The sequence below is a fragment of the Botrytis byssoidea genome (genome assembly GCF_014898295.1).
Source record: "Botrytis byssoidea strain MUCL 94 chromosome Unknown BBYS_011, whole genome shotgun sequence".
Classification (NCBI taxonomy): domain Eukaryota; kingdom Fungi; phylum Ascomycota; class Leotiomycetes; order Helotiales; family Sclerotiniaceae; genus Botrytis; species Botrytis byssoidea.
Genome location: NW_024065852.1, coordinates 409616 through 421627, shown reverse-complemented (window position 1 = coordinate 421627; position 12012 = coordinate 409616). Strand labels below are relative to the sequence as shown.

Sequence of the window (12012 nt, the reverse complement as noted above, 5' to 3'; positions counted from 1 at the left end):
ACCAAGCTCGCTTGCTCGTTCGTTTGCCTAAAAGTACTAGGTAAGGGAAACCCATTATTTTAAACCTCACTGATATCTTTCTTTTATTCAGTTCTTTCATTTATATCATACATGTAATTTCTAATTCATATATACAGCAAAGATTTAATCAATCGACTATTTCTATTCCCACATCTAACATTTACACCCATTCCCTAGGTTCTCTCAAAACGTCTACCAATCTCTGTTCTCTACTTCCCTTCTCCGGCTCATACATATACCTCCAACTAGCCGTCAAAGGTAAACTCATCAAAATACTTTCCACCCTCGCACTTGGTGTATTCAAACCGAAAGCTGTACCTCTATCATGTACCAGGTTGAATTCCACATATCGACCCCTCCTAATTTGCTGCCATTCCTTTTCTTTCTCGGTATATGGCATGTCCTTCCTCTTATTGATGATTGGGAGATATGAAGGAAGGAAAGCTTTCAAACAACTTTGTGCAAATGCAAACAAGTTTTCTTGATCCTTTCCTTCTTCTAAATCATCGAAGAAGATTCCTCCAACACCCCGCGTTTCCCCTCTGTGTTTATTGGAGAAATAGTTATCGCACCATTTCTTGAATCTTGGATAGTATTCTTTGTCATGGTTGTCGCATGCTTCTTTAATTGTCTTGTGAAAATGAATAGCATCTTCGTCGAACAAGTAACTAGGTGTAAGATCCGTTCCACCACCAAACCACCATGCAGCAGGTGAACCATCGGGATTTTCGGTTTCGAAATATCGATAGTTGAGGTGGACAGTCGGTGCCATTGGATTGACTGGATGGAGGACCATACTTAATCCTGCAGCGAAAAAGTCGAGGGATTGAACATCAGGGTCGATAGACTTGTGGTTGGCTCGCATTTTTTCAATTGCCGGTCGAGGTAATGTTCCATATACCACACTGATATTTACTCCTGCTTTCTCAAATACATTGCCGTCTTGCAATACACAGGAGATCCCACCTCCGCCATGTTCCCTAGTCCATGTATCAACTCGAAACTTCTTTCCGTCGACTTGTTCCAATTCATGTACGATTTCCTTTTGCTGCTGCTTAATGAATTCTTCCATTCGCAATCGCATGGGCGAATTCTCCGTAACTCCAGATTCACGTTTAGTGAGGGTATCCCGTTCCGCAATGGTAGGGGCATCCAACTTGGCCGGTTCTTCTGTTGCCTACTAAGGTGTAAGTGAAGCCCGAAGCATAAGTCTTGATTGCATGCTCCATACCATATTGTAAATCAAAGCACCAATAAAGACAACGCCAACAGCAATTCTTGTTTTTGGTGCCCAAACAGTAGGTCGTCCAGAGCCTGGTCTAGGAGGCTTTTGGTGATCTGCGAAAGTTCTCCGAGGATACAAAGGTAAAGAATGTCTAGAGAAAGAAGTTCTTCCCAAGCTCGAGAATCGAGCTCTTCTTATGGGAAGAGACATTGTGAAAGGAAAGGAAATGGTCAGCTTAGAATTGAAAGGAATTGAGCCCTATAACACAAGAAACATGCCACAAATAAGGAGATATAGTTGTGGAAGTGACTATTTGGGTGTAATTCAGAGGACTAGATTTATCGATATTATTTTTGCTCTTTGCCGTGGTACGATTTCTATGATCATGACGGCGATGAATGGTCAACTTTTAGAAAGGGAAGCAAGCACTGGCCATCATCGGAAGATTTTGGTAACGATTTACCGGTGCTGAGCAGAACAAGACATTGAAGACCTACCTAGTACCTAGAGACTTACGGTATTCACGGAGAACTTACTGAGATTGAGTACAGAGAACAGATCCGTAAGAATCCGAGAGATTACTTATCACAACCTTGGAAGTTGAAGAACACCAGAAGATTCAAAAGAAAACCTTATGGAGGAAGAGAGAGAAAGTCCAGATGCGAGATACATAACATATACCCAGACTCGCCAGGCATGAGATAATAGATTACTATGTACACCCGGGTAACTCACTACCGGCAGAACGACTGTAAGTACGAGGTACGGAGTATCTCTATCCATGTGTACTTCAATGATAGGAGATCATTTGACACCAACTATTGGTATATTAGCATGTTCTCCTGGTAAGGATGTCCAGGTCCCTCCTCCAACAAGATACCCGTGACCCTCTTGACTCCATCTCTAGCCGCCTCTTTGCCTCTATCTCGAGTGGGGTTGCTGTCTGGGGTTTAGTCCCATCCCTCGAGCGTATCTACGAAGGGAGGGCAGAAAGAGAACGACGGTCAAAGAGAAACAGAATGACAAAGAAAAGGGAGGCTATGGGGGATGAAGGATGAAGTCTGAAGTATGAATGAATGATCACTTGTATCATTGTATGAGTATATTTTTCATCATGTGCCCTTGGGAGTAATCTGAAACAGGCATGTCATTCATATTCCATAATTCACTCTTCACTCTTCACCATCGTCAGCTGCTATTGTTCTATTAGATACGTTCCTAGCTATTTACCGTAATCTCGAGTCAATCTTTCTGTCTAACTGATATACCAACCACATATATAATAAATCTATACCAACCATATATATAATAAATCTATATTCAACCCGTACTCTTCTCATACAACCACACCTCTCACCTGCAAGTCACAGTACAGTATCATAATACGCATGTAATAAAGCTCAAGCCGTACGTATAATCCATCCATACAATTTACTTATCGCTAGGCACTAGGCAAGAAGTGTGATTCACAATCAATCACTCACCGCTTACGCTACTTAGCCACCTGCACTTAGGCAGGCTTTATGGCCTTTAATAATACGTTATTAGTCTCTCTCACTCTCTCCATTACATCTCCCTCCCTACCTACTCCTTCACACTACCTCTCCCCTCCATCCTCCATCCTCCATCCTCCATTACATCAACAACACAACACATACAACATCAACGCTCTCAACCCTGTTTACCTTTCAACAATAACCCAACAACTCTTAACCAACAAAACATCTAATAACTCATTTCAAAATGCGATCCAAGTTTAAGGACGAGCACCCATTCGAGAAGCGCAAGGCTGAAGCTGAACGCATCGTAAGTCGCATTCCAACCTCCTAACCATTACCTCCTCTTCCCCACTATCACGATCGCATCCCCCAAACCCTCAAACCGACTTATTGCACCTGCTTTCCTTTCACCACAACCCGACTGACTTTTGTATCTAGCGTCAAAAATACTCCGACCGTATTCCCGTCATCTGCGAGAAGGTCGAGAAATCCGACATCGCCACGATCGACAAGAAGAAGTATCTCGTTCCCAGCGATCTCACCGTCGGTCAGTTTGTGTACGTTATCCGCAAACGTATCAAGCTTTCCCCGGAAAAGGCAATCTTCATTTTCGTCGATGAGGTCTTACCGCCTACTGCTGCTTTGATGAGCTCCATTTATGAGGAACATAAGGACGAGGATGGGTACGTTCTCCATTATCTACTTTTCATAACGTCATACCGCTCTATCGTTACCGTTATCGTGATTATCGCGATTAAACCAAATCGATTCCAACACAACACCATATTCATGGATGAACAAAGAAATCCCAAATGATTCTACGATATAAATGCTAACTTGACTACGAAATAGATTCCTATACATCTCATACTCGGGCGAAAACACCTTCGGTGAAGCTTTGGAAGAAGCCAACTAAATTCCGCTTCTTTAGACTTCAGTACAACTCATCATAGGCGTTTATAAGGCGAGGCGGTGATGGATAGGCAGGGCCGTGTGACTACATTACAACCTGGGGCAGTTTTTCTTATTTACTCGTCGACTTCCAAGTTTTCCCGCTCAAGCACCTTGGAGCGTAACAACCAACCATTTCTCATGTACCTCTTCGATCATCCCAAGCGCCTCCCTTACGGTTTCGCAGCAAAGGAGATCAGCAAGAAAAGACTGATTATCTGTATATGGGTTGATGGAACAGTTGTGTATGCTCTTGGGAAGTGGGAATTTCGGACGTCGATGTTGTGAATTATTCATAGGGGTTGTTATCCTTTCCTTGTTTCATGCTTTTAGTAGGAGGGGTTTATTGGGAATAGGGACAATATGATACGATGCTTTCTGCCAACACATGCATGGTTTCAAAATGTGCTAGGTATACGTGAAGTCTTTAGATTCGTGATTTACTGTTTTTCTGCAGTTTCAATGAGATTATGATTTGAGGAGAGATTGAACATGCTTGTGTTGGATCGTGAAGTTACGAGAGTGGAGGAGGCCCTTCATCAATTCCAACACGCATTGATGATGTCATTTGACTCGTGGTTGATCTGTTGTAATTCTGACTATCTCTCTGTCCTATACTTATCTAACCTCTAGCGAATGTGCAATTGTCTCTCCGTAAACCCAGAGAGCTTGGTAGTGATTTCAAGCTATTTGATGACCATAATTTCATACTTGATTCCAACAATAACAATACTAGTTGATAATAGAGCCTGTGATACCCCTTCATAACCATGTTTCTTTCATTGTGAATTCTCCATCGAGTCAGCACCTCACATGTCTTGTGCACAATTTGCGATCTTTGCATCTCAATAGTACGCCCTTGAGTAATGAACAATGCCTCAGTATGAGCAATTAGTAGCAACAACGTCTGCAACACTCAAGCAGTCTCTTCTCATTGCGTACCCGATCTTCCAGATCTTCCAATCGTTCCGAAAACCGAGCTCAACTTCTTCTTGAGAGCTTTAGGGGAACCCTCGATTCTCTTGCCAATACTGGCGAATTTATCGCTGGCTCCACTTGCCCGGCTTCCCTCTGTCTTGCATGACTGTTGGCTTTGGCAGGCACTGCCACCACTAAGAGTACCCGTAAGAGGGGCTCCACCGACAGAACTAGCTTCAGATTTGCGAGATTGTGATTTGGAACCCGGAGTACTACTGCTGCCATCACTGGGATCATGGCTTGAGCTACTCGAGGATTCAAGGCGACCAGATTCAGATTGTGTAGTTTTAAGAGGAGTCAGAGAAGGAGGATCTTGAAGAGAGAAGAGAACATGAGAGTCGGTATTTTTTGGTGGAGGAACATAAAAACTTTTGTAAGGATAGCTCTTGGCAGCTTCGAGTGGTGACAATGGAGATTGGCTCACGGAACCTCTATTGGAATTATGGGCATTCTTGGTCTCCTGATTGATCTTGAAGTAGTCCGAGCCTTCATCAGATCTGAGAAGAGGAGAGGATGGACCAGGTTCAATACCCTGGGAACATAAAATATTCTTCAAGCACTTTAAAGAAACGGCTTCGTCGTGAAGGTTGGGAGCAGTTGGAGATTGGTATGTTTGTGGAGTTGGCGTGCTGCGGAACGGAGCAGGAGCCTTCTTGGATGACGGAGAAGCCTTCTTGTAATCATCATTCCAAAACTGGTTCTCAAATTCATCAAGGCTAAGTTTGTCAACCATGAACGAGTCGTCAACGTCAGGGGAACAGTCTTGTTGGATGCAAGACCCGTCAACCAGCTTCGTGTGTGACTTCCCAATGATCTTTTCCTCATCTTCATAAGGGATACTGTCAATATCCTCAATTCTCACTGAAATGCCTTGTTTCTGAAAGGAAACTTGTAACTGCAGCTTCTGGAAAGTCTTGATAAAATTATCTTGCTCAATCTTGTCCATCCATTCAAAAGACTCCAGGTACTCTTGAGTCAGCTCAAATGGAGAAATACCCGCGTTTGAAAGCTTTTGACGTGCAGCGCCCGCTTTTTGAAGTGCTCTTCTATGTAGAATTGGAATGTTGGTATCCATCCATTTAGTCGTATCGTTGCCCTGACTTAACACCAACTTTACAAATTCATCCTCTGTAAGATAGGTTGGATGAAGACCTTTTGGTACAAGAATTTCCCAGGCGCAGTTCCAAAGAGGTCCTTTGCGTACAGCGTATTCGTGTCTCGCCGAATTTGAGTTAACAGTAGTGATAAGTTGACTATAATAGACGTGCTGATCTGCGTAGTCGAACTCATCGATATCAGTGAAACTATGTGCGTCGAGGTTAATCGCAGTGGATGGTTTCTTGAGTCTCATTGGCAACACAATCATATCTTCAAAGTTGAGTCGGAAGTCTGATGACTGTCTTCGAAGATTGTAATCCGAGGATCCGTAGACCATGTCGGGATCTTGCTCATAAAGGTCAAAAGCCATATAATCATCATGATTGGGCGGTCCAACGGTGGGAGCGTCCACAGATTTTGTAACATTAGAAGATCCGCCATGTCCAACAACTACGTTGCTCTTTTGACGGTGAGGCTTATGCGAAGGCGAAGCAGGCGTTGTTCGAGTATCCGCGCTGAGCTTCTTTGGAAGACAGGTAGATGGTGATTTGCCAGAAAAGGCTTCTCCATTGACGAAGCCATGATTTGCCCTTGAATGGCTTTTCATGTACAAGTAAGAATCTTCGCTGCCTTCTGCCATTGAAGCGTTCAAAGATCAGGATTGTATGAATATTGTAGAAGTCTTTCACTATCCAATGCAGGAAACTGCGTGAAGGATAGGAGACGGAGTGAGATTAAAGTGCTGACAGTTGCACGACTGTTATTCCAGGATTGCAAATTGGTGAAATACTTGTTGTTGCATGATAAATATTATTTAAATGGAAAGAAAGTCTTAAGATATAGAGCATGCCATGCGCCTTCCTTGAAGTATTTGGTGCATATCGACCAATCGAAGGCACCTTCCACAACTCTTAATTCTTCTTCGCCAAAGGATCATTCGAACGAGGAAAGCCGATTCTTCTATATGACGTGTGTTATTGAATGCTCAAGAGGGATGGACGTCCAAACTACGTACCTGAATGCAGAATCGATTGTTTGCTGAGTGGTGCGTCCTTGCTCCTTTTCTTCCCTATTGATACGGGTCACCGTTGCCCCTACTCCAATAAATATGGCAAAGATTGGATCACCAACTCTAGATATGAGATATGTTGGAGTAGGCATGATGATGCTTTCACGTGTGATTTATTACGGTGTATGTATGGAAATTTTGTGTTTGTTGAAAGTTGATGATTAAATAAGTTGAAATTTGTGGATACAGAAATTCCCGGCTATTGCCGAGATGCCATAGCTCCTTCATGGAGGGGTAATAAATGATAAAGTAAACTACGAGTAGGGAAGCCATAAAATTCTACTATTACTTTCTACCCATATTTGCATGATATAATGAGACTTCTGGATTCCCAGAACATGCTTATCAGACAATGAGAAGTGGGAGGCTTATAGAGTTCTATTCAAAACCACTCGCAAAATACTGCTGGGTATGATAGAATGCTCATCAGCCCCAGTAATTGAGTCACGCAGTGATTCACAGCAAAATACGTAACAGCAATGATTTAGGTATCTATTCTGTTTATTATTTTCATTGTCATTTGAGTCGAGTGATTTGCCCTCCCATATATCGACTCCCAGCTATCTACAAGGAGTGTACAATATATCGTTTTATATCATTAAACGCCAGTTTTCCATCCCATCCGTCTTGGTATTATTACATTACGAGGCTCAATTGCGCACGAACATTCTATTTGGAAAGAGCGATATCAAAAGCAGGGATTAAAGTTTGTGCAAGCCAGAAAGAAAACACCAATTTTGGTCCAGTCATCAATAACTATCAGACGTTAGTGTCGTTACTTAACAATGGGTGAAATCCTAGCATACCTTTGGTGTTAAACCTTTGAAGAAACTAGTCATGCCCTCATTCTTCATCATGCTTGACACAATTCTGAAACCACTTTCTGGGTTCTCGAAGTTGCGGTTTTGAATACGAGTCTTGATAACATCGAGAGGGGCGGAGACGACAAGGGATGCAGAAGCACCGGCGATAGAAGCCACGAAGTTCTGGAACCAGGTGGCCTTGTTGTAATCGTTCAAATTGAAAAGGTATCCCTTAGCAAAGGCAGATCCTCCGAAGAGCTTTGAACTATATTAGCAGCCGTCTAAGTAAAGAGGAGTAGTAGGGGAACTCACAGCAAAGGATCCTGGTGCGTTTCTTGCAGCGGTCCATTGCCAGCCTCTGTACAATCCAAACCCTTCATCTCTAACAATTCTGACAACACCTCGTCCTCTGAAAGCCTCAGGGTTTGTCTGACGCTTGATCTTGAGAACATCGAGGGGGAGGAGGACAATCTCTCCGATTCCAACAAGACTTCCTGCTACTGAACTCATCATGGCCTTTCCAGTCTTTTTGCCAAATGTGTTTTCGAAAGTACTACCGTGGTGTGTAGTAAGATAGTCGCGAACAAATGGTTGCCCACCATACTTGTAGACTCTTTGTAGGACTTTATATCCTGCAGCATATCCTAGACCGGGGAAGAGAGAAAAGAATTTGGTGCCGACAGATGCTGTTGCCTTGTCCTTGAAGATAACTTCTGCCAATTTGCCCTTGGTCTGCAATACAAGTAATTAGCATGACATGGCAGAAAAGTGCATTGACGGGTGGTTGTACCGATCCCTGATTGCTCATCAGTCTCTTTGCGATTGTGTCGACCTTTGATGGGTCAGTGAGTTCATTTTCAATGAGGGTTCTTGGTGTGTCTATACAGGATGAAAGACAGCAAGTTCAGCAATACCGGCAGATCCTACGCATAGTGTAAGTGATTGCTCGTATCTGAACTAATCCGAAGAAACTAACCTGAGCCCAACAATCTAGCCAATGTAGATTCTGACTTATAGCCTTTAGAAGGCGATGCAGCAATTGGAGACATTATGGCGGTAATGACAAAATCAAATAGAAAATGCTTCAAAATCAACTAAATGAGTGAAGTATATGAAATTGTCCGAGGCTTTGAATTGTTCTATTCTTCAAAGATTGTGGAAATAGAAAAATGTTTTGTCTGGTGTGATTCCCAAACTTTTTTTTTCTTTGGACCTTTAGAAAGCCCTTGTGAGTTGTCCGTGCGCACCAGGTACAATTAGCACCAAGTCAGTATAGTTTGCCGTGGGGTATGAAACGTAACTGGCGAAACTGGTTGATAATATCTATTAGATGATCAAGATAACAGGTGGGAATTCAGCCTTGGAGATTGATATTATTTGATAAGACTTGAATCATCAACCATTTTTTTTAATAATACTCTCAAGGAGTTTCTAGTGTTGAGTGAACGGTATTAGGTAGGTAGGTAATTAGGTAATATTGTTTGGATTCAAGGGGAATAAGCAGAAGCGAAACAATAGCATTATAAGCTTCACACCTACTTACAATTTGTAAATTTGGAGAATATTTACCTAAGCAACTAATCTAGGCTACGAAATGAACCTATGGTATCTCAAAGTAATGAGTCAACTGGAAATAACCATTGCTGCTCGACTATACTAGAACGCCTTTCTTTATGCAGTAGATGGCGCCGCCCCCAGTGTGAAAAATCAAGAACGCTAAAGCCCGAACCAAAACCATCCATACGAGTTAATAATCTTGAAATATGCCGACCAATTCATCGAGTCTACAAATCTGTCCTAACAAATCTTCCTCCTTCGCCCGAACCTCACGTAACTGGTTCATCTGTTCAGGTCGAAGAAAGGCCTCCTCTTGACCTTGAACATCTGTACGCTCTGATAATGCAATGACATCTGCTTTGCGTCGCTTCTCTACATCGAGTCGTTGAAGACACCTCGACATAGCCTTGTAAGTTCGGTCCAACAAAAGCGAGGTAACCCGGTCTTCATCACAAAACCACAAATGTATAGTACGTACAATCAATCGACCAGCGTCCCTGGGAACTTCCTGGATATCAACCATACCATGCATTTGCATGTTCACAAGTGTAGTACGGGAGTCCTGCTGCTTGATCAACGCCAATTTGGCAATATGCTTTTCTTCAAGCTTTCCCATCTTCCTCATAACTCGTACGAGTCGGTGTCCAATTTGGCCAAAATTCTCATATATAATGGAGTCGAGTTCAGATTCGCGAAGTCGGTCAATCACACGCTCAAAATCTACCGTCCATTCACCCATTTGCCGAGTACCACACTTTCGTAGTAGCTGGCAATCATCAGTGGCTAACAGTTGGAGATGGCTCATTACATGCATCATTCGGGCCTGGCGACTCTCTGTTGGGGGAGGAGATCTGTCTCGGTCTTTGAAAGTGACGGCTCGCTTGGTCGTGTTTGCTCCGGGTTGATCCGAAAATGGATCATCTTCGTCGACATCCATTGCATGCCCGTTTCCATTCGTGGAAGGCTTGTGATCATCTTCTGACTCTTCATCGGAACTCGCCACTCCTTCTACTTCTGCTTCATCTTGAGCCTTTCTCTTTCTGCCATTCTGAAGTTTGTCAAGTCTAGAAGTATCGATATTTTGACTAGTAGCTTTGCCAATTCCAGTGGATACGTTGATTGTCTTACTTAAGGCATCAGTCAACTCTTGTGTTGTTATTATGATTGAAGGTCCATCAGCTTCATCCACAGCATCGTCAATTCTCGGGTCGGGTCGACATCTAGGTATCTGTTCTGCCATGAGTCGAAGAAGTTCCGCATAGATATACGATGTGGTTACACCAATACGGGAATTCGCAAGCTCAACGAGTCGTCGATTTCTCATAAAGACAGTACACTTCTCATGGTTGATTCGCAAAACTAAATTTCCCTGAACATTTTGTTAGCATGTAATCCAGACAGCCACAGAGAATGCAAAAGCCTCACATCAAGCCTGCTACTTTCGTCGTCGCCAAAGTCATACCCAGTGGTTGCACCGCCGTTGTGAGAAAGTCTTCTTCGTTTCGAGGCAGTGCCGTTCATATGGCCATTGGTAGATGAGAGATTGTAACCAACAGGTTTCCAATTTGGAACCTGAGCTCTCAATTCTTGTAGCTGTCCTCGTATCCTCATCTTTAACTCGTCTTTTTGCTTCGTTCCTCTCGTGGCTCCCCCATAACTATCCTGAAGAAGCGCCTTCTCAACCGCATTGTAACTGTCTGTCGGACTTCGAAACATATTTTGGCCAACAGGTTGAATAAATCCTTCCTCCAGCAATTGGATCAAGGTATGATTCAATTGCCCTGAGGGGTATGAATGAACACCATTGCCATTCGTCGCGCCATTGATTCCATTGCCATTGCCATTGACATTGGCGTGTGGTTCGTGGTTCTTGTTTAACTCTGCGATTATGTCGGATATTTTAGCGTGACCCAAAAGTACCAATTGTCCCATAATCTCGGCCGCAACAGACCCAAATCGTTCTTCCGCGATTTCTAAGATTTTCCCAGATCTAACCAACGCATATGCGGCATCGATATTTGCTTCATAATGGGTGTCACTGCCTTCTGAGTTATGGTAAACCAAATTTTGTCGTACTAGAACTGTTAATCCAAGCTTCAATTGTCGAGTTGTGAGTTGAGTATGTCGTTTGAGCGCATTCATAGGTAACCTTCCCCGTCGAAGTAAAATAGTGAAAATGCGCTACATGATGTCAGACTCTACAACAGCAGAAATGTTTTCTTCAGCCTTGTCATTTATGCAAGGCTTGGTTCAATATATTTTGGATTGATGGAGTGAGCGGTGGACTTACAGACGACAGTTCTCCATAAATATCATCGACGAGCAATGAGCAAAGCTCAACTGCATGTTTGGACTGCCCATTGAGTCAGCTGGTTACGATGTAATTCGCAGTCTTGTAATATATATCTTGAATGCGAATGGCAGGCGACAGCGATGGTGCTGAGTTAAAGCAATTGAACTTACTTTGGACATGATTTTTGTTGCTACTAGAGGATGATTTCAATATCCCTAGAGCTTCCACAATTACTACCGATATTTCATTGACAAAATGGAAGATGCTAAATGAAATTGTAGAATAGGTGGAAATTCCAGATTGTCGAATACTCAGATTATTACTTAGAAATTTTGAGGTGGGGGACCAATTGTCGAATGGGCAAATCAAAATTGGAGGGGATTGAATTACACAAAACACTAAACTATATTTAGACTAGCGCGATTGTTCCGAGATCTTCCAGCGAAAAGAACTGTAGGATATTGGTATTATTGAACGTCTTGATCTTCAAAAAATACCGAGTCTCCCCTCCCCATACC

General features: G+C 42.9%; 6 protein-coding genes across 6 annotated transcripts; 1 reads left to right on the top strand and 5 right to left on the bottom strand.

Moving 5' to 3' along the window:
* Positions 1-66: 66 nt before the first annotated feature.
* EAE97_006155 (uncharacterized protein) lies at positions 67-1615 on the bottom strand. The gene is made up of 2 exons (XM_038876668.1): positions 1253-1615; positions 67-1198 (listed from the first exon to the last, which is right to left on the bottom strand). The coding sequence occupies exons 1-2, from the start codon at positions 1454-1456 to the stop codon at positions 182-184; spliced, it is 1221 nt and encodes a 406-aa protein (XP_038732375.1). The 5' UTR covers positions 1457-1615; the 3' UTR covers positions 67-181.
* Positions 1616-2466: 851 nt separating this feature from the next.
* EAE97_006154 (uncharacterized protein) lies at positions 2467-4123 on the top strand. The gene is made up of 4 exons (XM_038876667.1): positions 2467-2653; positions 2795-3052; positions 3184-3428; positions 3598-4123. The coding sequence occupies exons 2-4, from the start codon at positions 2990-2992 to the stop codon at positions 3659-3661; spliced, it is 372 nt and encodes a 123-aa protein (XP_038732374.1). The 5' UTR covers positions 2467-2653; positions 2795-2989; the 3' UTR covers positions 3662-4123.
* A 504-nt stretch (positions 4124-4627) lies between these two features.
* EAE97_006153 (uncharacterized protein) lies at positions 4628-6412 on the bottom strand (the record flags this gene model as incomplete). Its single annotated transcript, XM_038876666.1, has 1 exon — positions 4628-6412. The coding sequence occupies one exon, from the start codon at positions 6410-6412 to the stop codon at positions 4628-4630; it is 1785 nt and encodes a 594-aa protein (XP_038732373.1).
* Positions 6413-6683: 271 nt separating this feature from the next.
* On the bottom strand, positions 6684-6974 carry EAE97_006152 (uncharacterized protein; the record flags this gene model as incomplete). Its single annotated transcript, XM_038876665.1, has 2 exons — positions 6788-6974; positions 6684-6732 (listed from the first exon to the last, which is right to left on the bottom strand). The coding sequence occupies exons 1-2, from the start codon at positions 6931-6933 to the stop codon at positions 6684-6686; spliced, it is 195 nt and encodes a 64-aa protein (XP_038732372.1). The 5' UTR covers positions 6934-6974.
* A 536-nt stretch (positions 6975-7510) lies between these two features.
* On the bottom strand, positions 7511-8693 carry EAE97_006151 (uncharacterized protein; the record flags this gene model as incomplete). Its single annotated transcript, XM_038876664.1, has 6 exons — positions 7511-7597; positions 7648-7902; positions 7957-8376; positions 8435-8476; positions 8530-8567; positions 8621-8693. The coding sequence occupies 6 exons, from the start codon at positions 8691-8693 to the stop codon at positions 7511-7513; spliced, it is 915 nt and encodes a 304-aa protein (XP_038732371.1).
* A 698-nt stretch (positions 8694-9391) lies between these two features.
* EAE97_006150 (uncharacterized protein) lies at positions 9392-11673 on the bottom strand (the record flags this gene model as incomplete). Its single annotated transcript, XM_038876663.1, has 4 exons — positions 9392-10570; positions 10627-11382; positions 11492-11554; positions 11665-11673. The coding sequence occupies 4 exons, from the start codon at positions 11671-11673 to the stop codon at positions 9392-9394; spliced, it is 2007 nt and encodes a 668-aa protein (XP_038732370.1).
* Positions 11674-12012: the final 339 nt, after the last annotated feature.